We start from the raw sequence: 24,615 nt of genomic DNA, 5'->3' as shown, positions 1-24,615 counted from the left end.
CCTCCTCCAGAGGGTGGTTGAGCACTGGAACATACTCCCCAGGGAAGTGGTCACAGCACCAAGCCTGTCTGAGTTCAAGAAGTGTTTGGACAATGTTCTCGGGCACATGGTGGGATTCTGGGAGTGTCCTGCTACAAAAGCCCTGCAGTATTATATGACCACACTTTTCAAGTAAAACCACATCTCCTGCTGCTTACCCTGTCTGTTTATAATGGTTTTGAAGTAAAACTGTACATACACTTATTGTGACCAAGTGGTAGTTTGTGAACCAAACCCAATTGTCTGTTTAAGCTAAAGCATTCCTGGCAGGAATAACTATTTTGTTTCCAGTTGAGTCATTTGAACGTTCTGGTGCTAAACTTTAGCCCATCCAGATAAATCATTCAGTAGCTGCACAGTTGTTTGCTCTTGGGATTTCGTCAGGCTACAGACAGACTAGCTAAATCCAGAATAGAAAGGATTTATGAAGGTCACCTAGTCCAACCCACCTGCCTGTAACTGGGTCAGCACTGAGTTCAGACTAGGTTGTTCAGACATTTGTCACGTTGAGTCTTAAAAATGTACAAATCTTAACAGATTTGTTTCTTCCTGAGATACTAATGTATATGGAGCTAATTCTTATCCAGTTACTATCTATTTAGATTGTTGGGCAGCAGTAGAAGTTGGTATAGTGAGTCCATTAAATACTCTGAACAAGAGAAATGATAGTATAGCTCTGTCATCATGTGTGTACAGAGTGACAGAGGGAGAGAAGCAGTGCATCTGTCCAAAAAGCACTAGTGTATGTATTATTCTCAGAATAATCAAGAGCTTTTGAGCAGCGGATTGTGTCACACATGGCTGTTTTGAGTGGGAAGCTCGGAACTCCTCTCTAACCAAGAAAGAAAAGAAGAAGTGCCGTGTATAAAACACCATTTATAAGATCCTTGAAACTTGTCAGGAGTTGAAATTTTGGTAATTTTTTTTTCCTCCTTGTAAAACTTAAGTTTTGAGTGGTAACTAGCCAATAAAAAGCATGAATTCAAAGGAAATTTCCCAATTTTTCTCTTGAACAGGAGACAGCAGAAGGAGAGCAGAGCTCATAACTCAAACATTTTATTTTTGCATGGTTATTTGCAGAACATGTTAAGCTAGAAATAACCAGTTTATTTCAAAATGGCTGCTGAGGACTGTTCACCAATATTGGTGTATCTTACCCAGGACTTGGAGTTTTTGATGAATTAGAAATTGGTTGACTGAAAGGCAAGCCCATCTTGATTTGATGTACTGAAGTGATTTGTGAAATGACAAAGCCTCATTTCTGTAGCAAATCTGGAAATCAGGTCATAGTTGCAAGCTATTAAAATGATTTCTGGAACTATTTGTCTCTGTTACTCCATAAGACAGGATGACATAGTCATTCTAAAACAAAAATCTAATTCTGTACAGCTAACTTTTCATGGTAGTGCAAGTGAATTTTTGTAGTACTGGATGGCAGGCAGTATGTCTTTTGTTTATGTTTGTTTTCTGTCAGTGAAAATGCTCATTAAATTTCAAGATGCAGAGTAAGACATTTTGAGTTACCTGGTTTTTACTGGATTGTGTGTGTAATTCTGGAGCTCTGATTGAGGACTTCGAACCAGTCTTGAAATGAAAGCAACTATTGTTTTTGTTCCCAGAAAGCCACCTAGTATCGTGTAGCCATAACCACTGTGGAGGAGTAGTGGCCTGATAATAGTTGAAGTATTATTGTTTAGGAAGTCATGTCTTTGCCTCACTTGAAGGGAGGAGTGGAGAAGCCAAGGAGCTTTGGTGGTCCCATGGAACATCACTCCAAGATCATCTACTGTCAACTTGCCCCAGCAAACATATGTTACCATCCATGCAGTTGAACAGAAGCACTGTGACTGAGCCACTGTTTGAGCAAATTGTTTGATTTGTGTTTGAGCAGCATAAAATAGAAATATATATTATTTTCTGTACATCTAAAAGCGTATATGTTCACCACTGCCTTTTTTCCTCCTATTGTTGACAACACCTACCTATATGTATGTAAAGGAAAGGAGTTTTATCTGCAAGTAAGATTTTTGATATGCTATAACTCCATCTTTAAAAACTTCTACCTTAAAATGATACCATTACTTTAAATTTTTTTTCACTCCAAGAAATTTCACGTTGTTTTTGATGTCTTAGCTACGACAGCTCTGTCAAGCCTTATTTGTAATTTAAATTCTTTGGGAATGCGAAAGCATGAATAATATTCCTTACTTGATGTTAAAGACTTCCAGAAATCAATGGAAACCATGTAAATCATCTTTGTAACAAAAATGTCTTTTGCCCTCTGGCAGAGTTTTTTGCATTTTGGATACCCTTTTGTCTCTGATTTAAGTCACTGATATCCCTTTAGCAGAGTTATGGCCCTGTGCTTTACTTATCATTTTCATTAATTTAATCCAGTGGTACTACCTCTTTCTCTTGCTAGTATTTTCATAGCATTTAACCAGAGTAATGAAAGCTTGGATAGAGAGAAGCTTGAGAGTATGAATTCTGTGTTTCCTTAAGGAAGATTTTGGACAAGTGATACATTTTCCATATAAAAAGTTGATCATACTGAAGGACTTTTCCTGTGTTCCGCAACTGTTTGAAGTGTGGGAAAAATAATTTCCCATATGCTATAGAACATATTTTTACGTTGCATTAGACCACAGTAAGTTTAGTGATACTCTGAAATGATTTTGTTGTTCATAATTGCTAAATTCTTGCAGTTGAATTTTGGCTTGACTTTACACTTAAATGTGTAATTGAGAGAAGCTTCCAAAGTTAAAACCAGAACAAGCAGTGACAGATTAAGACTCAGTTGTTAATGACTGTTATTGCTGTTTATTGCACAAAGAAAAGCTTTTCACATGGAAAATTGAAACCAAATGGTTTCAATCAGTTTTCATACAGCTGGAAACATGTATAAACTTGGTAATTCAGGACTTTCTGGTATAGTCTTTCACAACACTTGTGAAGCAGAACCATAACAATGTAGTTCCAGGAAGCGTTCCCACAATCCTTGAGTCTTTGTTCTGATATTGAACAAGGAGCTAACCCAAATATAGTTACTGCAAATAATTTTTCAGCTTGTATCATTCCTGCTTTCTACCATGTGACTCTTTAAAGTTGGATTGACATGCTGCCAAGAGGAAACAAAATATTTTAAAAGGCAAACATAACTTCCGGGTTCTCTGGACTGAAACAGTCAGGACTTGCCTCAAAATCCTGGAGCAGACAGTAAGGGTCTCCATATACTTTCTCATAAAGAAATCTGGAATGCACCAGGGTCTGCAAATAAGGTGTAAAATATAGTTTCAGCCAGTCTTTTTATGCTTTTCTTTTGCAGGGCAGCCAGCTTCTTTTATGGATCCTAAAAGCAGGTTCCTCATTCACTAACTTATCCAAGATCATTATTTGTCCTTCTTAGTCCAAATTACTTCATCCCTGTTTCTCTTTCTTTAATGCATGTGTAGGGTTTCATTACGGTAATTAAAGCCTGTGTTAAAAGTGAACTTAAAACTCACATATTCCCATTCAGAGGTGTGGGAAGGAGAAAACTGATACATAGGTCTCCATGGAGCATAAGGTCTGTAGTTAATAGTATGACACAACCCCCCTCTTCCATCATGTTCACCTAAGTGGCTCCACTGTATAGCTGTATCTCATAACCAGTTCTCTTTTAATTTGTAGTATAAACTGGGGGAAAACTTACACAGTGTATCCAGAAGGACTTTTGTCCAGTTGATGAGTTTGTGAGAATTCAGAAAACGGCATTAGTTGTGAGGACCTAGAAGCATTTTTCTGGTTGCTTGAGTCAGACTTGCTGGTAATGTTTCCAGTCCATTTTGCCTTCACTTCCTGGCTGTCCTCAACAGGAATGGTTTGCTGGAAGCTGCCTGGAGCAATATATATCCTTGTGCCAAATACTTATCTCTAAAGCCCTGCCCCAGATGTTGGTCATTCAGCTACAGAATGGTCAATTCATAATTTGAAGCCTGAAAGAAAACATAAAATGATGTCATCTGAATTCAGCTTTGTCAATTTGACTACATGCACTAGCAGAAAAACTCAATATAACTTTGGCACCTAGTTTCTTTTATTACTTTTCATTAACAAGGAGCTCTTACTATGAGATAGATGCTGCTTGTGTTTTTGTAAGCCATACATAGGGTTCATCATAAAAATGCCCCTTTGGAATAAAATACTTCCTATTTAGCTTTTTAAGTCAAATTGACTGTGAGAAACGAGTAAAAGTGAAATAATGTATCTGACAATATGGGATCTGTTGCAATGAATGATTTCAAAGCAAATTGGTTGATTTACCTCTGGATAATTTGGATGTGGTTCTCTGAGTTTTAGTGGGGTGGAGAAGAAGAGGGGCAGTTGGAAACATTTGAGGATTAACTTAAATTATTTATATTCCAAAGTTCATGGCATTTAATATATTCTACTGGCTTCCAGAAGGTAGCACATCATCCTGTCAGCTTTGTTTATGGCGCCGTCACTGATCATACTTAGGGAATTAAAGTTTTCACCCATGTTCCCAGACTTTTTACAGGCAATTCTGTGACTAGCCCCATTGAAGTTTTAATGTGTTGTACCTGTAGCAAGAAGCGTGATTGTACTTGCAGAGACTAACAGTCAACATATCGACGCTATCAGAAATGTGGATGTATCTATAAGAATATTCTCCTTTAGGAGGGAGGTGTGCAGTAATTTCCCTGCAGGGGAATTTCTTGGTACCTAGTCATTTACTTGCAAGGACATGCTGGTGTGTCTTAAGTAGCTCTTCACCTGTACTGCTCAGTTCTGAATTCTCTCAGGGTAGAGGTAAAGGAGAGAAATAGGAATAATTATCTTCCAGAAGAAACTTATATTTGTTTTGGTACAGTGAGGTTCCTCTTTCATCTAAGGAACTCCTGTGACAGAAAACTTCAAAGGTTTGTAGATAACATCATCATGACTAGGCTTCACGAACGAATATCTGGGAAGGGCTCTACCCACATTTGTTACAAGCACGCTGGTGACTAAAAAGGCCAGTACATGATAGACGGTTGCAAAAGGCACAGCAGAAAGACTCCTTAGATGGTATATTCTACAAGGTATGATTCTTTCTGCGTTGTCTTTTCTCCTCAAGAGTGATCCTGCGTGCTTTTTCAAAAGCATCAGCAGTGTTATAGATAGTGTGTCTCCAGGCCTCCTAATTGGAGGCCAGAGTAGACCAGTTATGTTGATCAATATGGCCGAGGCTGAGATGTTGTTTCAGGGAGTCCTTGTATCTTCTCTTCGGGGCTCCTCTCATGCAGCAGCCGGTGGCAAGTTCACCATAAAGCAAGATCTTAGGGAGGCGGTGGACCTTCATCCTGGAGACATGCCCTGCCCAGCGCAGCTGTGTTCTCAGCAACATGGCCCCAATACTTGTGACAGCTGCTTGTTCTAGAACAGACATATTAGTCACATAATCTGACCAGTGAATGTTTAGGATTGTACAGAGGCAGCGTTGATGGAAGCGTTCTAGGAAACACAGGTGGTGGCAGTAAATAACCCATGATTCAGATCCATATAACAGAGTAGACAGCACAATGGCTCTGTAAACACTGATCTTTGTACTTTTCTTTAAGTGTTTATTTCACCACGCTCTTCTGTGGAGTTTTCTGAAAGCACTATATGCCTTTGCTAACCTATTGTCTATCTCTCTGTCAATCTTACCATCCGAGGAGATGAGGCTACCTAGGTAATTAAACTGCTAAACTGATTTGAGCTCTGATTGGCCAATGGTGATATGGGGATGATGGAAGACTTCCTGAGGTGCAGGCTGATAGAGAACTTCAGTCTTCTTTAAGCTGACTTCCAGCTTGAAGAGGTCAGCAGCATCTGCAAAGCAGGATGTTAAATGCTGCAGGGCTGCTTCTGTGTGGGCAACAAGGGCGGCGTCATCAGCATAAAGCAGCTTCTGGACAAGATGTTTTAAGGTCTTAGTATGGGCCTTCAGTCACCTTCGGTTGAAAAGGCTTCCATCAGTATGATATCGAATGTAGGTACGGTCCTGATCCTCGAGGTCTACTGTGGCCCTTTGGAGCATCATGCTGAAAAAGATTGTGAATAGGGTTGGTGCGAGAACGCAGCCTTGTTTCACACCATTGGTTATCAGAAAGGGTTCAGAAAGTGCCTTGCCATATCTGACTTGGCCGTGCTGATCCTCATGGAGTGAGATGATTATTTTAAGGAACTTGGGGGGACATCCTAAGCATTCCAAAATCTGCCACAGACCTTTTCTGCTCACAGTGTCGAAAGCCTTGGTGAGGTCGACAAAGGTTACATAGCGACCTTTGTTCTGTTCCCTACACTTCTCTTGAAGTTGTCTGAGAACAAATACCATGTCTGTGGTACTCCTGTTGGCTCTGAAACCACATTGACTTTCAGGAAGAATTCCTTCTGCTATAGCAGGTATTAGTCTGTTCAAAAGTATTCTTGCCAGGATTTTGCCAGCAATGGAGAGCAGAGTAATACCACGGTAATTTGAACAGTCTGATTTATCTCCTTTCTTCTTATACAAGGTGATGATGACTGCATCATGAAGGTCTGATGGTAGCTCGCCTAGTTCCTAACAGCGCACCACAAATTTGTGAAATTTAACATGGAGTGCAAGGCCCCCATGTTTCCAGATTTCAGGTGGAATTCCATCAACCCCAGCCGCCTTGCCAATTTTCACCTGCTGTATGGCCTTGAGGGTTTCTCCCAAAGTGGGGGCAGTATCCAGCTCGTACTTCACTGGTTGCTGTGTGATGTACTGAATTGCTGAGTCTTGGACTACACAACTAGTACTGAAAAGAGTCTGAAAGTGTTCAGACCATCAATTCAGAATGGAAGTTTTATCTGTCAGAAGTGTTTGACCATCTGCACTGAGTAGAGGGCTTTGGACTTGGTATGTAGGCCCGTATGCTGTTTTCAGGGCCTCATAGAATCCTCTGTGATCACCTGTATCTGCACATAATTGAGTTTTTTCAGCTAGATTGATCCACCACTTTTTCTGGATGTCATGGAGTTTCTGTTGGAGCTTGCTGCATGCAAGACGAAAGGCAGCTTTTCTTACATGACAAGATGGCAGCGCAAGGTGCGCTTGGTGAGCGGATCTCTTCTTCTTCAACAATTCCTGGATCTCTTGGTTGTTTTCATCAAACCAGTCCTTGTTCTTCTTGAGGGAGAACCCTAGGAATTCTACAGAGGACTGCAGGATGCTGTTTTTAATATGGTGCCCAGAGTGTTTCGGGGGGGGGGGGGGGGGCATCTATAGAATTTATGGAATGGTTTTTGAGCCTAGTTTGAAGGTTTGCCTGGAATCTCTCTCTCACTGTGACTGATTGGAGATTGTTAACTTGGAGTCTCCTCCTTGGGATACTGCCCCTTTTAGGCTTGAACTTAAGGTTGAAGTTAAGTTTACAGCACACAAGTCGATGGTCTGTTTGGCATTCTGCACTAGGCATCACGCGGGTGTGATGGACATTGCGGACATCTCTCTGTCGCACCAAGACATAATCTATGAGGTGCCAATGCTTAGATCTAGTATGCATCCAGGTTGTCTTCAGGCTATTTTTCTGTTGAAAGATAGTGTTAGTGATGGTGAGCTGTTGCTCCGCACAGAATTCTAGCAGAAGTCGACCGTTATTGTTGCAGTTTCCAACACCATGCTTGCCTAATACTCCTTTCCAGGCTTCAAAATTCTTTCCTACTCTGGCATTGAAATCACCAAGGATAACAATCTTATCATCTGCAGGCACCTTTTGGGTAAGGCGGCACAGGTCGGGGTAGAATTTATCTTTTTCAACAGGGTCAGCTTGGAGAGTTGGGGCATATATACTAAAGACGACAGCGTGTTGCTTGTTGTGTAGTGGAAGGCATAGGGAGATAATGCAATCAGAATGACCAGTCGGCAGATTTTTGAGTTTGGGAACAACAGAGTTTTTAATCATGAAGCCAACTCCTGAGAGATGCCTTTCGGTTCTGGCTTTACCTGACCAGAAGAGTGTGTAACTGACACCACCTTTCTCAGAGGCTGCCTTCCTCATGGAGACGAACTTCACTGAGAGCAGCAATGTCGATGTTGAGACATGATAGTTCGTGAGCAATTAGGGCAGACTGATACTCAGGATGTCCGCTATCCGCAGAATCAAGCATGGTTCTGATGTTCCATCATGCTAGAGTCAATTTGGGTACACCTTTGGAGGCAGGTGCATGCCTTTGTCTTTTGATCTTTGCGTGACCGCATTAGTAGAAGATGCCCATTGGCTGCGGTTAACCAACCAGGTGAAAGGGGAGATGAGCTTTGTTTAGGCCACCTTTTCTAGGCCCCTCTCCGAGTGGAGCAAGCAGTGCTGTCCTTGAAAAGGCTGCTTGGTCATTCAGGGTGCTGCCCAAAGAGACTGTCATCTCTGGTCAGTCTCTGACGACCAATATCCTGAACCGCCTGCATGCAGGGTTGGGTATGTGGCTGCCAGTGCACCTTTCACCTGCCATTTTGACCCTCGCCTGTCACTACAGGGCTTTGCAAATGTGGGTAAGGCCTTTGAACCCGCGCAGTGGAATTTTTAGGTGAGACGCAGTATGCGTGGAACTGAACCCACCCTTTAATCCTAAGGTTCATCTGTCAGGGCCGAGCGAGCTTGGACGCTGACAGCGAGATCCTTAGTATGTAGGTTTGTTTAGAGTGTCCTTCTCTTAGATGGATGGCCTTACAGGGCTAAGCAAGTTCCATCTGCCTGGGTTTGGGGTTAGAGTTGTCCTTCTCCTAGGATGACTGCTAGAAGGCTAACGAGCTCATCCTGCCCACAGACATGAGTATAAAAGCTGCAATTTATCAAACAAATTTCAGAGCCTCACATGAAGGGGTTTGTGGCTTAAAGAGCTGGACAATAATGAAAAGCATAATTGGATGGGGTTGGTAGTCTTCTCTTGCCTCGGCTTCCCTTGTAGTATGTTGATTCAACTTCTTGTGCCCAGTATTCCTAAACAGACAGAACTTTCCAATAGCTGTGTTAAAGCTAGTGGTTGGGGTTGGTTTGTTTGTCAGGATGTGAACAGCTTATAATAGTCTCCTGGCAAAGCTAGAGCAAGCAAGCTTTGCCACCACTGTGCAACTGCCTGGGAAGCTGGTGTAAAGCTACCTGCTGTCCAGAGACTGCCTCTGCCTGGGGTCATAGGAGGTGGCAGCATGACTGTGCAGACATGATCTCTCGTGGGGCTTGCTCTAGTTCAGTCTACAAAAGGAAAAACCTTAACCTGACTAAATCCAGCAGGCAGCATTATGGGCAGATGGCCCTGGAGGTGAGAGATCAGGTGTGAGCTCACACTTGAGGCCAGGGAAGAGATGTTTCTAGGTGCTGGAGAGGTCACATACAACCTCACAGAGGTTGAGCCTGCGGGAAGATGGGAAAGGGAGGAGTCTCTCTGATTGTGGAAGGGTTTAACTGTGAGGAAGTCTGCCCCATTTCAAAACTGGAGCAGATAGGAAGGGAGAAAAGTGAAGTTGAATGGTAGGCATACATGAGTGACTAGTCTTCTCTCTCTTCCCTTAACTGAAAATGACCCAATCACTCTTCTGATGATAGGAGCATTTTAGGGAACAAAAAGGATTGTTTTGGTTGTTGGTAACTGCTAATATAATGCTTTGTAGTACTGATGATCAGTTTTCCAGTTTTAGTCCAAGAATATTGAGCTGCAAGAGGAAGAACACAGGAATACCTACCTGCATGGCTGCTGGCACCCCAGTTAAGGTTTTGGCACTAGCTTGCTGCTGGTTCTTGATAGCTGTCTAAGGATTGTAGAGGAATGGAGAGAATGCTGTGGAAGTCTCCATCAGATGGAGAATGGAATCTTGCCTGTTCTCTGACCAACTGTTATCCACTAAACAAGTAAATCTCTTTTGTAAATATTTGAAGACCCAGCAGTAACTTGACATTCCCTGGTTTTTTCCACGTTTAGGTTGAACAGTTGACCATTACTGGCAACATAACTGTGTCCTGCCATTTTGGTAGTAATTTGAGACTTTAAAAGGGAGAGATAATTAGAAAGACATTACCTTTAGAATTATGAAATGTGCTGTAACCACTCTTTGTTCCCTGAAGGAATGTGTATAGCATAATATATAGTATAGTTGATATTGCTGGATGCATAGTCAGGCAAACTCGGAAGCTTTGCAGCCATCAGAAAACTGTTAGTATTGCTCCTGCTTTTCAGTGTTTAAAATGGCAACCATAAGCACTCTTACACTGTTAGAATCAGTCTGCTGGAAACAATATCAAAGTCCAGTTTGTCTTTCCATTATCTACTTGCTCTTTTCAATAAATGCCAAAAACCAACATGTTTTCTTGAAGGTTTACTCCTCATGGTTTTTAAAGACTTTACCATAGGCTTAAACTGGGCTTTTTCATCATGCTTAAAATTATTTTTTGTAAGCTAAGAAGTTTAGCACTTTTAAAACAGAGCCCTTTGTATTTTACATTCTCAGAAAAAATCTGAAAAGCATAAGGCAAAAATCCAAAATTCAACATTTTCAAGACATAAGGCAGTGTAAGGCCAAACCAGCTGTTAGTGCTAGCTTTAGGGTTAAACAAAACCAGCAACAACAAAAAGCATCTTTCAAAAAAAACTCCTTTTGCACTTCGTCTGCCCAAAGTTTATGTTTGGGAAAGGCTTCCAACCGTTCATTTCTAGGTATAATGTGGCTCTGTGAATGCCAGTTGCTCAGTGCTCAGCTCTAGATATGAAATGTGTTGGTTTGAAATGGTGGACATGAAATTTCAGAATTTGTGCATGTGTTTTTGACTTTACAATCTACCTGGTGTCAACATTCTCTCAATTTGAGTATTTTAGACTCCAGTGCTATTTAAAGGAAGCCTTAGCTTTAAGTTTTTCTTGACAATAATCACCTATGAGGGATTCATATGAGAGGATTATTATTTTAGTAAGGATATGGAAGCTATCTTCAGAGCTTCTTGAAGAATGAGCTTTGTTCTTTGCTTATTTCCATTCCAATACAGGAGATATTTTAACACACTTCAAGTAACATGGTTGTTGCATGGAGACTTTTTTCTGAAGAATTGCCAACTCATTAGTTCATTGTAGAGGAATGTGGTATTTCTAGTATCCCGCTTCAGCGACTAGATTAAATAACTGATGAAAGCCTGTTACTTTGCTATTGCTTGTTGTCTTTGTAATAATGGTTCACTAAATATCCTGCTTCTGTGCTTGTTTCCAGCACTTTTGTTTATATGCCGTATCTTCCTGCTTCTGTCTTTAAAACCTTTGCATTTAGTTCTGTGTAACTCCTTTCTTAGGGAAGGAAAGTATTTGTTTTATAAAAGTACTTTGTAAAACTATTAGTTGAAGTAACACCTAGAGTAGTTGCTTAATGATCTTGTGTCATGACCTGAAAGAAATTGTCCCTTGAGCAGGGCTTTTGAAAAATGTATTTGAGTGTTTGAGTAATTACTTTAATAGAAGCCTTACAGGAAAGTACCAAGCAGCAGAACTAAGGAAAGAGCAAATGTCATCTGTTTGACCTGCTTCTGAAACAACGTCCCAGAGCTTGCTGTGCTCACTGAATGGGTTTGGGTTCACAGCTGGTTCAGAGCACTGTCATACTCCAGCTTCTGCAGAGAAGTTTGGCTGGCTGCATATCATGTGTAGGGAACATGCAGTACGAGACAAGACTGAGCATTTTTACATATGTGCTTTGACCCTTCTTGAGTGAAAATCAGGGTGAAGGAAATGGGATTTTATTCCTGTATGTTTAGAACTGGATGAACAAGTCCGACACAGTAGCAATCAAACATGCTGCCTTCATCTTTAATAAAATGCACCTGATAAACTGCATTTGTTCCTCTAGCTACCTTTTGAAATGTAGAACTTTAACTCACTAAGTCATACAACCTTAACAGGCGGTGTTTGTACAGCGGCCTTTTTTTTCCTGTTTGCTTTTTGGTTTTGGTTTGTTTGAGAGGTTTTGTGGTTTTTGTTTGGTTTGGGGGGATGGGTTTTTTTTGTTGTTGTTTGGTTTGGGTTTTTTTGGGGGTTGCGCCTTGTTTTGCTGAGAAGCTATTTAGAAAAGGAACTTCTGACTGGTCTGAATTACTTATTAATTGATCAACATACCAGAATAATGAAACAAGGTTTTAAAAAACAATGTGGAAAGTTTTATAAAGCTATTAATTTGTTGTATGAAGTTCAGATGTCACAAAAATTTTAAATTTTTTTTGTCAAACACAAATTATTTCAGATATGTTTTCTGGAGTACTGTGTTTTAAAGGTGTTTTCAGTAAGTGTGAGCTTGTGGTTTGTGGTGTTCTCGTAGAACAGCAAAGCTTGTGTGCTCTTTAGTGAGTTGTGTATATTCAAGCGTCCCTTGCAGTAACTTACAAAAAGTTCTGAAATATGGCTGATAATTTTGTCTCAGAGGTTTAATAGCAGGCTACAGTAAAGCCATACACAGAATCACAGTTCTGTATAGTAAAGTTACACAAGTAGTAAAAGTGCACCTCCAAAGAGAGATTTGACACAAAGCGTGTTTAATGACTCGTTGAAGCTTGTGTGTTATACTCTGTAACCAGTATTACATAATATGCCAATGAAGGTTTAGTGTATGTTGTATGTGGGGGTTCTCTTTTGTTATTGAATTGATCTGAACTGAAGAAAATAGCTTGGACGTACCTTTCTTTACCAGTGCTGTTCCTGTTGTTGCATACTTGATGCAGGATGTTTTGAGACAGGTTATCTAATCCTGTCACACCACCTACTGTTGCAAGGCAGACATTGGGTGTGTTCTTGCCTAAAACTTAATGCAGTCCTCTTAGTGTCATGCTTTCGTGCTCTTGGTGCAAATTGAAGGTTTCTCAGTCATTAGTGTTAAAGGGTGGAGTTCCTGTAGTAAAACTGATGTTGAATAAAGTGGAATTACTAGCTAATTCTGTCATAGTTCAGCAGTATTTTATCTTAAGCAAAATTGAAATGTGGTTTATAGTGACAAGAATAAAGGGAAGGGTATTCCCTTTGCGTAGAAATCTGATTGTTCAAAGTGAAATCTGAAATACTGTAATTGTCTCTTTTCAAGTAAGATAAACTGTCAGACTTGAAAATGACGATGACATCAGAAATTAAGCTATTTTAGATATATTTCATCATAATAGATAACAAAATATTTAAAAAAATATATAAGCCTGTCTTCAATGTCTGTGTTTTTATACAAAAATGAAAACCTCTTCTCCATATTCAGAGGCCTCTATAAAGATTTTGTCGTCAGAGCTACCAAGTGTCAACTCAGAGCTGCCAAGACAAGTCTGTTTGTACATTATTTCCTTTGGGCCATTGAAGTTTTAATCTGGGTGTGCACTTTTCAGAAATAAACTAAAAGCTTAATTTGACTAAACTCAAATTTTCTTGTAGAAAGTGTATTTGCTTTGTTAGTAGTGCAAGAGTAATCTCCTGTCCTGAAGATGGCACACCTGTCTCCTGTATAATACTTTTCCTGTTTGATTAACTTAGCTGTTGGGCATTTGTATTCAACAAGCTCAAGTGAAAACCAGAATTAGTATAAGAATGTGTCTGCACCAGCTGGCCATTAAGAACTTGGTTGTGGGAGTGCTGTTTAATTAGTTCTGCAGAACTAGTCAGTTTTAAGTATATTATGTGAGTACTCTCATGCTGTCTGTGTTCTTGAAAGGAACACAGGAACATCTTTTAGAGAGGAATGGGGGTGGGAATCTTTGTTTTGGGGGCAAGAACAAACAAAAGAATCATTTCTTGGATTGTCTGTGAAGTGGAGGTTATTTATATTTTTACGGGATTGCCAGTACAGCAAACCATAACACACAGAAGTAGGACAATGTAAGAAAGACTTTCTTTTGTGTGCATATGTCTGTCTGGAAGGCCAGTCTGTAAAGCTCTTGACTTGGTTCTTAGGAAAAATATGATGCTTTAAATCCTTGGAACTGTTTTTCTGCATTTACAGCATTTTTTACCATGTCAATATGAGGTAGATTGAGCCTTTTTATATGGCTTTTTACTGTGTAAATATTTTTATTTGTAGGCATATGTGTAAAAGAAGCAATTGTTTAAGCTTCTTTCCATCTCCTTTTGTTCTTCTTTCTCCCTCCTCCTTCCCCCTTAATTGACAGGTATAGGATCTTTGCCAGGAGAGAAGCATGCCTCAGTGAAAAATTCCCCAACCTCCTGGACTAGCTCTGGTAAATCCCTTGCCAAATTGAAAGTGCTTGAGAGAACACCTAGCCTCTCATCAGTCAGCAGCACTCAGAGTGAGCGAAGTCTTTTCAGCAGTAAGTATCTGTGAGGGCTGCGGGTTTTAACTGATAGCCAATATCAACTGCTTGTTGGAAAAAATCGCCTTGGAAGGGAGTCCTGTCTGACAAAGGCCTGTGTTAATTCCTAGAATTAGTTCTAGGACTTAGTTTTTTGCCTGTTAACTGAGAGTTTTCCTCTTTGAGACATGCTGTCTGAAGGAGCTTTGAGCCTTGGGTTGTGGTTTGATGAGCAGAGGTTTTGGTACAGCTCCTCTTCTGTCTCCTGAAAGATTACAAAACCAGTGTGTCTTGAGCAAGAGTTTCCTAGTGTTTACATGTAGTGTAATAAGAGGTAATTCTGAACAGAATGGTTTACCTGTCATAATATTTGGAAAAACACATCACAGGTTTTTTGATACTAAATGTTGTTTTGAACTGGATTATATATGCTTTCGGAGTTTTAATACGAAACGTTTAGAAGAAATCAAAGACTGGTAAGTGACATTCGTTTTAGAAGGTAAAACTTTGCATAGGTAGACTTCTGTAATCTCTAAGGTAACTGCAGCCGTTGGTGTATCACCTAACCAAATACATCTTGATTAAAAATAGGGAGAAAAATAATAGAACTAGCTGTGATTTGAAGCTATACAGCAGTTGTAGGAATTGGTGGCAAAAATATGTCAGTAGTATTAGTATTTCCAACTGTATATATTCAAATGAGTACATTCAAATGTTCTGTTACTATCATGTCATCTGTTCTATCTTGAAGACTGGGCAAAGGCCTTTCTTTGTGCCAGATGTCTGCTAAATCAGTCTTCAATGGACTGAAAAAGAGAACCATGATTTATCACACGTCTGTAGTTTATGTATGCGCATATGCATACATACTTTAATAAATTTTCTCCTTGGTTACCCCCCCCCCTCCCCCCGTAGTACCTTCATTAAAAAACTGAGACCAAACATATTCCTTAAAGGAATAAGAGTATGTGTGATAAAATATGCATGTGCATGTCGCTCTGTAGTCAGATCGGTTCTGATACTGTGACAGCCATGTTGACTTTTGCTGTTCAGGTTTAGGACTGTAGCTGGAATTGCTAAGCAGCTTTGTCCTCTCTTCGTTTTGCTCCCTCATGTAACAAAGGATGGGGTCATCGCTTTATAACAAAGGAGTGTATTCAGATTAAGCGTCCAAACAGATGACTCCTTATTTAGCCTGATTTGCTAGCTGCTGTAATCTGTTTTGTCCACTGCCTTCAAGCTTACAATTTTTTCCACTCCGATTCACGAAGACCAAGCAACAGCAATATGAGAGGTTGAACATGGCTGCAGCTTCCTAGACTTTAAGCTTGCTTTGATCTTTTTAAATGACTATACCAGGAGGACTCCGCAGTTGCACAGAAACTAATTTTTCTCCTATTATTTTTATCAATTCTACACTAACACCACCGACTGACTCAGGAAGCCACTATGATATTACCTTACTGACACTGCTGGTAGTGGGGTCTTACAGCTTTTGTATTGTTCCTTTGTTAGCCACGTTTACTGGGAAAAGAAGTAGGTTGTATTCCTTTTTATTTCTATATTAAAGCATGCATTTTGTTTTGTGGAGGTTGGTAAATATATGCAATATTTTGATTTGCTGATTTGCTGTGAGATTATTTTTCTTTAGTTGGGATTTATGTAAGGTTTTGTGAGTATAAGGACTTTAGATTACATAGAATTCATGTTAGTGAAATTTTTATGACCTTAAATCAAATTGGAAAAAATTAAGGAATTTACTTTGTACTCTAATATTAAGTACAGTGCTGTTCTTGTTTTTTATTCTTTCATTTAATCTACTATGCAATAATGTCAGGAAAAAAATTGTATTTGTAAACGTAAAATGTTTTTATTAGCTTGGTGGGGGACACAAAGATAAAAATGGGAGGCTTACGCTGTGAATGTCAGGAAATTTATAACAAACTTGTGGTCCTGTCAACAATATTAATTCAACAAAGTCACCTGGTTTGTTTTGCTTAAGGAGTTTACCTTGTATTAACAGAGAAAAAAATGACAGAAGTGTTTCTCTTGCTGTGTCAGCTCAGCCCTTTGTTATAGGATGTCTTTAGATTGGTAATTCCCTGTGGCAGCATTAGGGTTTTTTTGGTCTAATGAGCACTTGAACTTTATGATTTTTTTCTCTAAAATGACTTCCTATTTGAGAAGTTTAGAAATCATGAGGTGTGAAATGCTGTTGTTAATAAAAGCATATTTTCATGCAGGCTGCCAGTTTGAGCATTGAAAAATAGAATTTTTTTTAACAGTAGAGAAATCTCAGTTTTAGTGGTGAGCTGAAAATACTGTAATTTGAATGTACTGAAATGTTTTAAACTCTGAGGTTAAGAACAAGAATCCAAATTTTAATTGCATTGAATAATTACAAATAAAGGAAATAGTGTTTCAGAAGTTAAAAAGCTGATCCTAGCAGTTGAGCTTGCATTTCTGAACAGTCAATACTTCACTAAAATTCTTTTAATGAGTTGAGTTTTTAAACTCTTTATATCTTAACTGGGGTGAGACCATTTCATACATGTCCATCTTTAATCAGGATTGCAGTAGCTGCTCCTAATTCTGTGAATAAACAGCTTTGAATCATATAGTGATCAAACTTTGCAACTCTGCCTTTTGTTTTCCTACCTATATGCAGCCTGGTTAGCTGACTCTGGAGCTTTTAATAGGGCAAAACAGTGCCCTAACTAGTCCTGCTCCAGAAGGCTGCTTGCTTACCCAGAGCATTACTTCTGATTTACAAGTAGCGCACCAGTTTATAGGCAGTTGTTACCTTGCAGTGAACTCTTGAGCAAAAATCCTTAATTTAGTGATTTACAGAAAAAGTTAAGGACTGTCAGGCCTCATGTTTTACCAAAACAAATTGGTTTTAATCTGATGTTGATCAGGGTCAGATTCCCACAGAATTACTGTGTTACTGATGTGTTATGCAAATTGTTCCTCATGTATAGATCCTTTTGCAGTATTTATCTTTTGTGCCTTTTGAGGAGGTCCAACTTTCTTTGTCTTTTAAAAAGAAGATGGCTTCAGTTGCTTGTGTTTCTACAGGGGAAAGAAGTTCTACCCCTCTTTCTGTGGTTGAAAATGTATTTAGTGGCCAAAAACCATCTTTTTGAAGAAGTTAACTTATATGCTTTACGCTAGTGCATTTAAAGCCACTAAAAGAATCTCAAGACTATATGTTCCATCTTTTGATGAACAATATTAGACAAGCCTTTAAAAATAGCCAGCCTCATTAAAATACTGATCTGATGCAAACCTGATAATACATGCCAGAAGCTTTGCCCCTCTTTTTTTTTTTTTTTAATGACTAGAGAAAAGAGCAACGGTATGACCAACTATTCCAGAGTGACTTAGTTTTTGCTTGTCTCTGGTAAATGCCATGTCAACTTCTTATTCTTTGTGTCAGTATACATAATTTTTTTAGTACCCAAAACAATGTGTACTTACTTTAGAAGTACTTTCAGTTTTTTTCTAGAAAAGTGAAACAATGCTTTCCCAAAATTTCAGGTTTTTGTTTTTCAAGGAAAAATTTCCATTGTGGCAACAAACCCAAGCTTCTTTCAAGGTCCTTCAGCCTCTGGTAAGACAGGCTTGGCTTCATCAAACTATTTATGCTTAGAGCAAATTCTTTGTCATTCTGTATTGCAGCTGCAAGTGCCACAGTCATCAAGAATGGAGAATGGCCTTCAAAACCAGCCTGCCAGAATGGCACTTCAGGACCTGTCCCTTTGAAAGCACTGTCAAGACCTAGACTGCACTTGTTGAAGTCAACTCCGAAAGGTACATGGGTTTGTTCGCAGACGGAGTGAAAGCACAGTTCCTGCCGTTGCCGTACGTTACTTGCGGGTGTCTGCCTCTGAAGCAGTGTTTAGTAATGATGGTCTGGGAAAACAGTGTGAGGAAGTAAAATCACGTCAGTGATGCTTCAAGTGTTGTAAGACTTCATGGGAAGGTTAAAATGTTCTTTAAATTGTTATAATTGATGGAGGTATTTCAGGGAAATGAAGAGCAGGTCTGCACTGTGGTACAGCAGAGGTTTGCATGGTACAGGGACTAGATGCACCTTGCTACGTGGCAGGTGTCATCACATGGGGCTTACATTATTTTAATAAGAGTTCTTTTCTTTCAAAAAGTTCAGGCTCAGATTCTGTGGCTGCTGGTAATCTGTAGGGTAGACCTACCCTGAATTTGTCATGAAATTGTTCTTGTCCTCATGCAGACTTTGCATTATCTTCACCCCATTTGGCATAGAAAGGGCCTTGGGGGATAGGGATATTTTTTTGAATAAGGTGTTATTAGATGAAGTATCTTCTTTCATAGATCAGTGGCATTATCACATCTTTCCAGGGGAAGAGTCTCAGAAACAGTTCAGCTTTTCATGCTGCTTTTTCTTAATATTCCTCTTATTGGCTGAATTGGAAGCTTTAAGTTTTGATGGAGATAAGATGTGCTTTATCATCTTGTGCTAAAGAAAACATTAAATGTACTCCTTGACTTTGTATTAAACATTGTTCTGGTTCCAGTTCCTGTTCAAGCCAGGACCTCTTGATCAGCCAGCAGTGCTTCTTTCACTCAAGCCACAAACACCAGTTGACAACTCATTCCCTAGACAAAATTAAAGACATAATGGGAGCAGATAAACAAGCTTGCTGTGTCTCTTTCCTAAATCCTAGCTATAATCAGCTTGCTTCTGACCATCTTTGTGATGAACTGGTTATTGTAATTGGATAAACCTAATTAAATACTGTACTCCTGCTTTAGACTTAAGCTGGTATCTGACATAATTGAGAATAAGTAAGAGATGCCTGCCAAATGTCATACTGTAGTGACATGCTTTAAAATAGTAAACAGTGAGAAAAAACAGAATTTGCCACAAATCATAAATCACTTTGAAACAAACACAAATCATATGTCTCTCTGACAAGCCGATGCTTTCTGTGGGGGTAAAAAACATGCAGCACAGCTATGCATAACTTAACATCATCAGCAGCCTGGGTGCTGGAAGCCTGCCTTCAGCACCTGCAGGAGCAGTGTGGCCGAAAGAAGCTGGTATTCCCCCTTCAGTTCAGTGTTATCTGGACCACTGTACTGAGTTTTGGGGCCTTCCCAGTTCAGAAGGGTTGTTTTGAAACTGGAAAGGTCAACTGGAGACTTAGGAAGATGGTTGGGGTCTCTGTCTGCTGAGGAGAGGTTGAGGGAGTTTTCTCCTGCTTAGAAACTTTACTAAAACCATCTTTTTATTCCAGTATGAGTTCTGGTATAGCAGAGCTAAGTTTAAATATAGCTTAAATGTTCTAGAAGGTGTATCTTTGTGTGTTTGAGTAGATTTGTGCATCTTGTACTTAACTGTAAGTGTGTAATATTATATATGTCTTTAATTGGTGACATAGTTCTACTTTAAAGTTCATCTCAACTTTTACTTCTAGGAGGCAAGACCAAATCTGCTTCACTGAACCAGTGCACACCAAAATCAGCTGGGCCACTGCACCCAGGAAGAAAAGTCAGTGAGATTAGAGGTAATCAGCTGTTGGGTAAAGTCAGTTTCTCACTTTTTCTTGAATCCCTCTGTATTCAGAAAGAGCAGCTGTGCTCTGACTTCAGAGTAATTGAGACAGTCTCCCCATTTTCCTTTCAGTTCATAGTATTGGAGTCTGAGTCTGCAAAGTGTTCCTTATGTATTTGTTTAAGGGACATTCATTGTCTACTGTCTGCTTGAAACTTGCATCCTGTAATGACCAAAAATACAGGATAATGTCTGTTAAGTGATGTTCTGTCGTCTGCTTGTAAGATTGTATGCTCAAAAGACACAAGATAGAAAAATCTAGTCTAAGTTTGGGGTTAAGTTAAGCAAGATTCTTGTGAGAACATGGTGGTCAGCTTTGTTGAGGTTATTTACTCTACTTCTATGTTTCTGTATCAGCCATTTGTTTTATCTTTAACTTTGAATTGCAATTAGTAATTTCTGCCAGAGTGAATCAAAAGAATAGATAAGAATCTTCAGGAAGGCTTTGTAAGACAAAATTTTCGCCTTGGGAGCGAAGTTCCATTTGCAAAGCTGAGGTGAGGGAAACAAGTATGGTAGCAGTACAAAGTAGCTTTTTCCTGTTGAAACACCTGTTGTAGGATCACACACTATTTGTAAATTCTGAAGAAAGATGGTGTTAAAAGACCTTTTATGAACTCTGCACATGACTTTTGCACTTATGCCTAGCAGTCTGAAAGATTGCTTTCATTTATTATCCTTAAAAATAATGAGGTTCTTAGGTCAATTTTCACGTAACTCCAATACAGGTAGGGTGGATTAACTTTTTCAGTGTTTTCATTTGTATCTAACTTGATTAGCAGCACATTTGAGGATGCTGTTAATTTATTACTGCTTTATGAGCATATAGGTGGAAAAAAGTTGCTATGATGCCAGTATAGATGATAGTTCCTTATTATCTGTAGTCCTCTATGAATAAGTAAAGTGAAACAGTGCTACCTGACTTAAATGAAATATGATAATTGTAATGGAAAATACATGTTTGGCTTAATGAAAATGCATCCTTTATTTTCTTTACTCTCTTGAAGTGTAATTTTTTTTTCTCCTTCCTGAACACCATAGGTTCTCCTGGAAGAAGTGTACACCAAAGCCTATCTTGTTTGGGTCCTGGTGAGTTTTCTGAATTTATTTTTATATTTTCTGTGGTGCAACTCAAATTAGGTTTATACATTATATTAGTATATTGGTTCTTTTCTTGGAAGAACAGATTTGCAGGGGATAGTTCTGAAACTATCACTGACTCCAGTTTTAAAGGAGGTGGAAAAAGGTGTCTTGAGTTTTGTCTACTTAGTGTCTTCAGGCTACCCATGTCTTATAATATGCAGTCTGTGGTATCTGTTACTCTATTTCCAGTGAAACTTAATGAGGTTTAAATGGTATAAAAAACCAAAAAAGGCATGGAAATGAAACTGGTTGTAGTTTTTGCTGTTTAGCCACAGTGGGCTAAGTAATGAATGAATTCATGTGTAGTGGCTTTAAAAAAACAAATAGAAGAATCATGCAGAATCTTTCTTTTCTGGAAGGTTCATTGTAGGTAACCTTTTGGTGTGAGCTGTCTCTGTGTATCACTGCAGACTGCACTTGTATAAGAAGTTGAAACTGTCCAAGGATGTTGATATGTGTGTCTGCTCATATGGCAGGGGGAGGGAATCACAGCTGATTAAATGGCAGATGGTGTTTCAAAATCTGGCAGAGTTTTAAGGACTTCATGTTGGGTTTGTTTTTGGTGCTTGTACCAGTCAGGACACCTGGTGCCAATTTCTATCTGCCAGGAGACAGAAAAGTCTTCAGATGATGTTTCTACTTGAAATGATTTCCAGGTCTTTTCAAGAGAGTTGGCAGTCTAATTTAGTTTCCCGAGAATCAGCATGTATTTACTGAATTAAATGCTGCTTGTAATTAATTACTCATTGAAAAGCCCTTTTTGAAAGATACTGAAGATCGCTGGAAAGCCCTTTGTCCCCTGAGTGAATAGCAGATGTCTTTCTGAAAGAGATGCTGCAGCCAAGCAGATGTTGTAAATTTGAGTCTGGAATTACTAGGCAAATCAGTTCTGACCTGCAACTCTGGTACTGTGGCAGTATGTTTTTAATTTCCTGTAGTCATAACATGAGTTCAATGCTTTTGTCTTTTTACTCTCTTGGGTGTCAAATGTGTACATATCAATTGTGGTTGAGTACTTTGATATCTTCTGTTAAGGATCAGGGCTTCTGTCATACATAAAGTGTAAGACTTTGCACAAAGTGCTTGTTCTGTTTGTTGCTTTTATTGATATTTGGCTGAACTAATGTTAGTTTAGGTAAAGTCTGACACTACGTTTCAAGAGCTCAAATGCAGTCTGCTGTATAAGTATGTAGAGGATGATTCAGCTAGCAACATAATGTCTTGATCAGCTCAGTTGAGGAAACTCACAATAGGCAACAAAATCTGTTTCTGGACTACGAATTAAAAAAGTAAATTCCTCTTATGCTTGCTTAGTGTCGTCTCAAAATATAACTTTGTTTCCCCTTAAATTTAGTTGTGACACATTCTCTCTATTTTCCATGCAGAAAAGTAGTGCCTCCCTCCCCTTTTTACTAGTTTAATATAATTCTGTTTGTGATTAATCTTTTCCAACCTAATAAAGCACGTAGCTACATAGCTTTGAAGTGCTGGATATGATGCCTTAAAAACACAGCCATAAACTCCAAATTGGCTGTAATAGTTAGCGATTCTTTAGTAAATGCTCTTTAGCATCATACTTTTGCCAGTAGAATGGCTGTATTTCAGTGTTTGTCTTAATAAACCTGAACTGTTTCCTGTACTGAGTCAGCTTCCAAAATTGGATATGTTAGACTTTGAAGTTACCAAATTTCTAACTTAAACAGAACATTATTATAATTTACCATTTATGAACGCAGTTTTCTGATGGCATATTTTGCATTTTTAAGAAAGATTCCTCCCCCCCATCCTAACAGTTGCAGATAGTTCTTACAAAATAAAAATATTGTGTGACTGCTTGGATGTTCTGCAGTACAATGTCTTACATTTGAAGAAAGGACAAATGAGCTTTTTTGAAATGAACTGAAATAATGTCAACCAGTACCATGTAGAATGAGGCCCACTATCTTCTTTTTATTTTTTTTTCTATTTTCTTTGTGGCTTTGATATTATAGTGGAGCTTTGTTCTAGTGATTGCAGCTAGTATAAAGCTTTTGTTCTTTCATTTCAGTGCCATAGTTAAGTCTATGGATTTTAGCCTTACTCGGTGAAGAGTTCCAACCTCAGTTCTATTTCTTGCCCCTGTGCCCAGGACTAATTTCTTGCAGCAGGACTCTGGTAGTTGATTGCATTAAGGCATTAATTAAATGTCTAGCTCAGTTGTTCACGTTGCTTTTCACACTTTAAGGATGGAAAAATAGCAGGCTTTTCTAGATATGGTGTCTGTTCTCTGACTTTTGGTGCTCTTTCTCCATTTTCCATTCATTTGCAGCAGTGGTGCAAAGCCAGAATCTGCTTGACAAAAGCAAGCCACAACACACTGTTAGTGTGCCTGTAAAATTGGAGAGACATGTATATTTGCAGCTGTTCATTTCTTGTTAGTGTTAAAACATTCACAAGGTGTATCTTTCATGGATGATGTTCAGTGCATCAAATAAGTTTTACAAGTTCTGTGGTGTATTTCTTCAGCACTGGCTTTAAAGCTGAGGCAAATTTAACTTCTTGGGAATAATATGTTTTATTATACTTTTTAACTTGCTAACTTCAAGTAAGACTGTTCATGTGCACTTACCGTAATGTCTTAATGTAAATATGAATAAAAATGTTGCCTCTTGTGAATTGGAATTTCAAACTGATGTAAAACTGCTTCTAAAAATGAGTAGAAGTTAGTGCTGTTTCCTTTGTCTCCGCAGCCCTCCCTGTAGAAAAAGAGGTCTATGTCTAATACCTGTGCAGTATATTACAGTGTAGTGTGGGTGAATGCAGTGGGTATTCATGTCTCATGTCTCTGTTGTTGACTGAGTGTTAAGGATAAGTTACAATAGAGTAATCTCTGTAACTACGTAAGCCAAGCAAAAGCAAATATCCTGTTTGGCAGTTCCAAAGGTAAAGCAATCACTTTGGGAATAAAGCACGTAAATATTTATAGGAGGACTTGTCCTTTTGTTCCCTGACCCTGAAAGGGATCTATGGTCTGTTATGGATAACAGGTTCCACTTGTGTGTGCGGCACAAGACTGTTATCAGGACAGCTAGGACAACTGCTGGATACACGTGTAAGGTGTTATTAAGTATGTTGTATCTTCTCATACTGTGACGGATTATGCAGAGTGGAATCAGTTACTAAAGGCTGTAGAAGCCATGAAAACCAAAGAAGCTTTATCAAGAAATGGTATATGCTCTGTCATGGTATTCTGTTTCCTTACTCTCATAAAGAAAGGCTGTTTTAGTTCAATAATTTGTGAGAAAATATAACACTGGGAGAGGGAATAAATTCAATCAGGAGGCTTATTGCAAAAGTGAGTAGTTGTGCCAATCAAGGTTAAATGAAAAAATAAGATATAAATGTAACAGACCATGAAGCTGTCTCTTAGAACAGGTTGTTAAAGGTGCGTGCTGGCTCCTCACTCAAACTCTTATACTGGGATAGGATGCTTTTACTAACAAAATACTCTGGTTCAAACAGAAGTTGGAGGCATACTTTAAGTTTCGTTTTATACCACTTTCTTTCATG

General features: G+C 39.0%; 1 protein-coding gene across 6 annotated transcripts in view; it reads left to right on the top strand.

Annotated features, from left to right (window-relative positions):
* The window catches only part of MTUS1 (microtubule associated scaffold protein 1), a 132,995-nt gene that overhangs the window by 42,805 nt on the left and 65,575 nt on the right, over positions 1–24,615 (top strand). For 4 of the 6 annotated variants that reach the window (XM_032686985.1, XM_032686982.1, XM_032686983.1 and 1 more), the window contains 4 exons: positions 14,187–14,345; positions 18,009–18,140; positions 19,787–19,876; positions 20,965–21,012. In XM_032686985.1, coding sequence (XP_032542876.1) covers positions 14,187–14,345; positions 18,009–18,140; positions 19,787–19,876; positions 20,965–21,012 — 429 coding nt within the window. Of the gene's footprint in view, positions 1–14,186; positions 14,346–15,658; positions 15,864–18,008; positions 18,141–19,786; positions 19,877–20,964; positions 21,013–24,615 lie in introns of those variants that run through there. The other 2 variants (XM_032686988.1, XM_032686986.1) reach the window with 2 other exon arrangements.

This window comes from Chiroxiphia lanceolata, chromosome 4 (genome assembly GCF_009829145.1).
Source record: "Chiroxiphia lanceolata isolate bChiLan1 chromosome 4, bChiLan1.pri, whole genome shotgun sequence".
Taxonomy (NCBI): Eukaryota; Metazoa; Chordata; class Aves; order Passeriformes; family Pipridae; genus Chiroxiphia; species Chiroxiphia lanceolata.
Note: the sequence above shows the minus strand (reverse complement) of the source record. Positions and strands in the feature narration are given on the sequence as shown.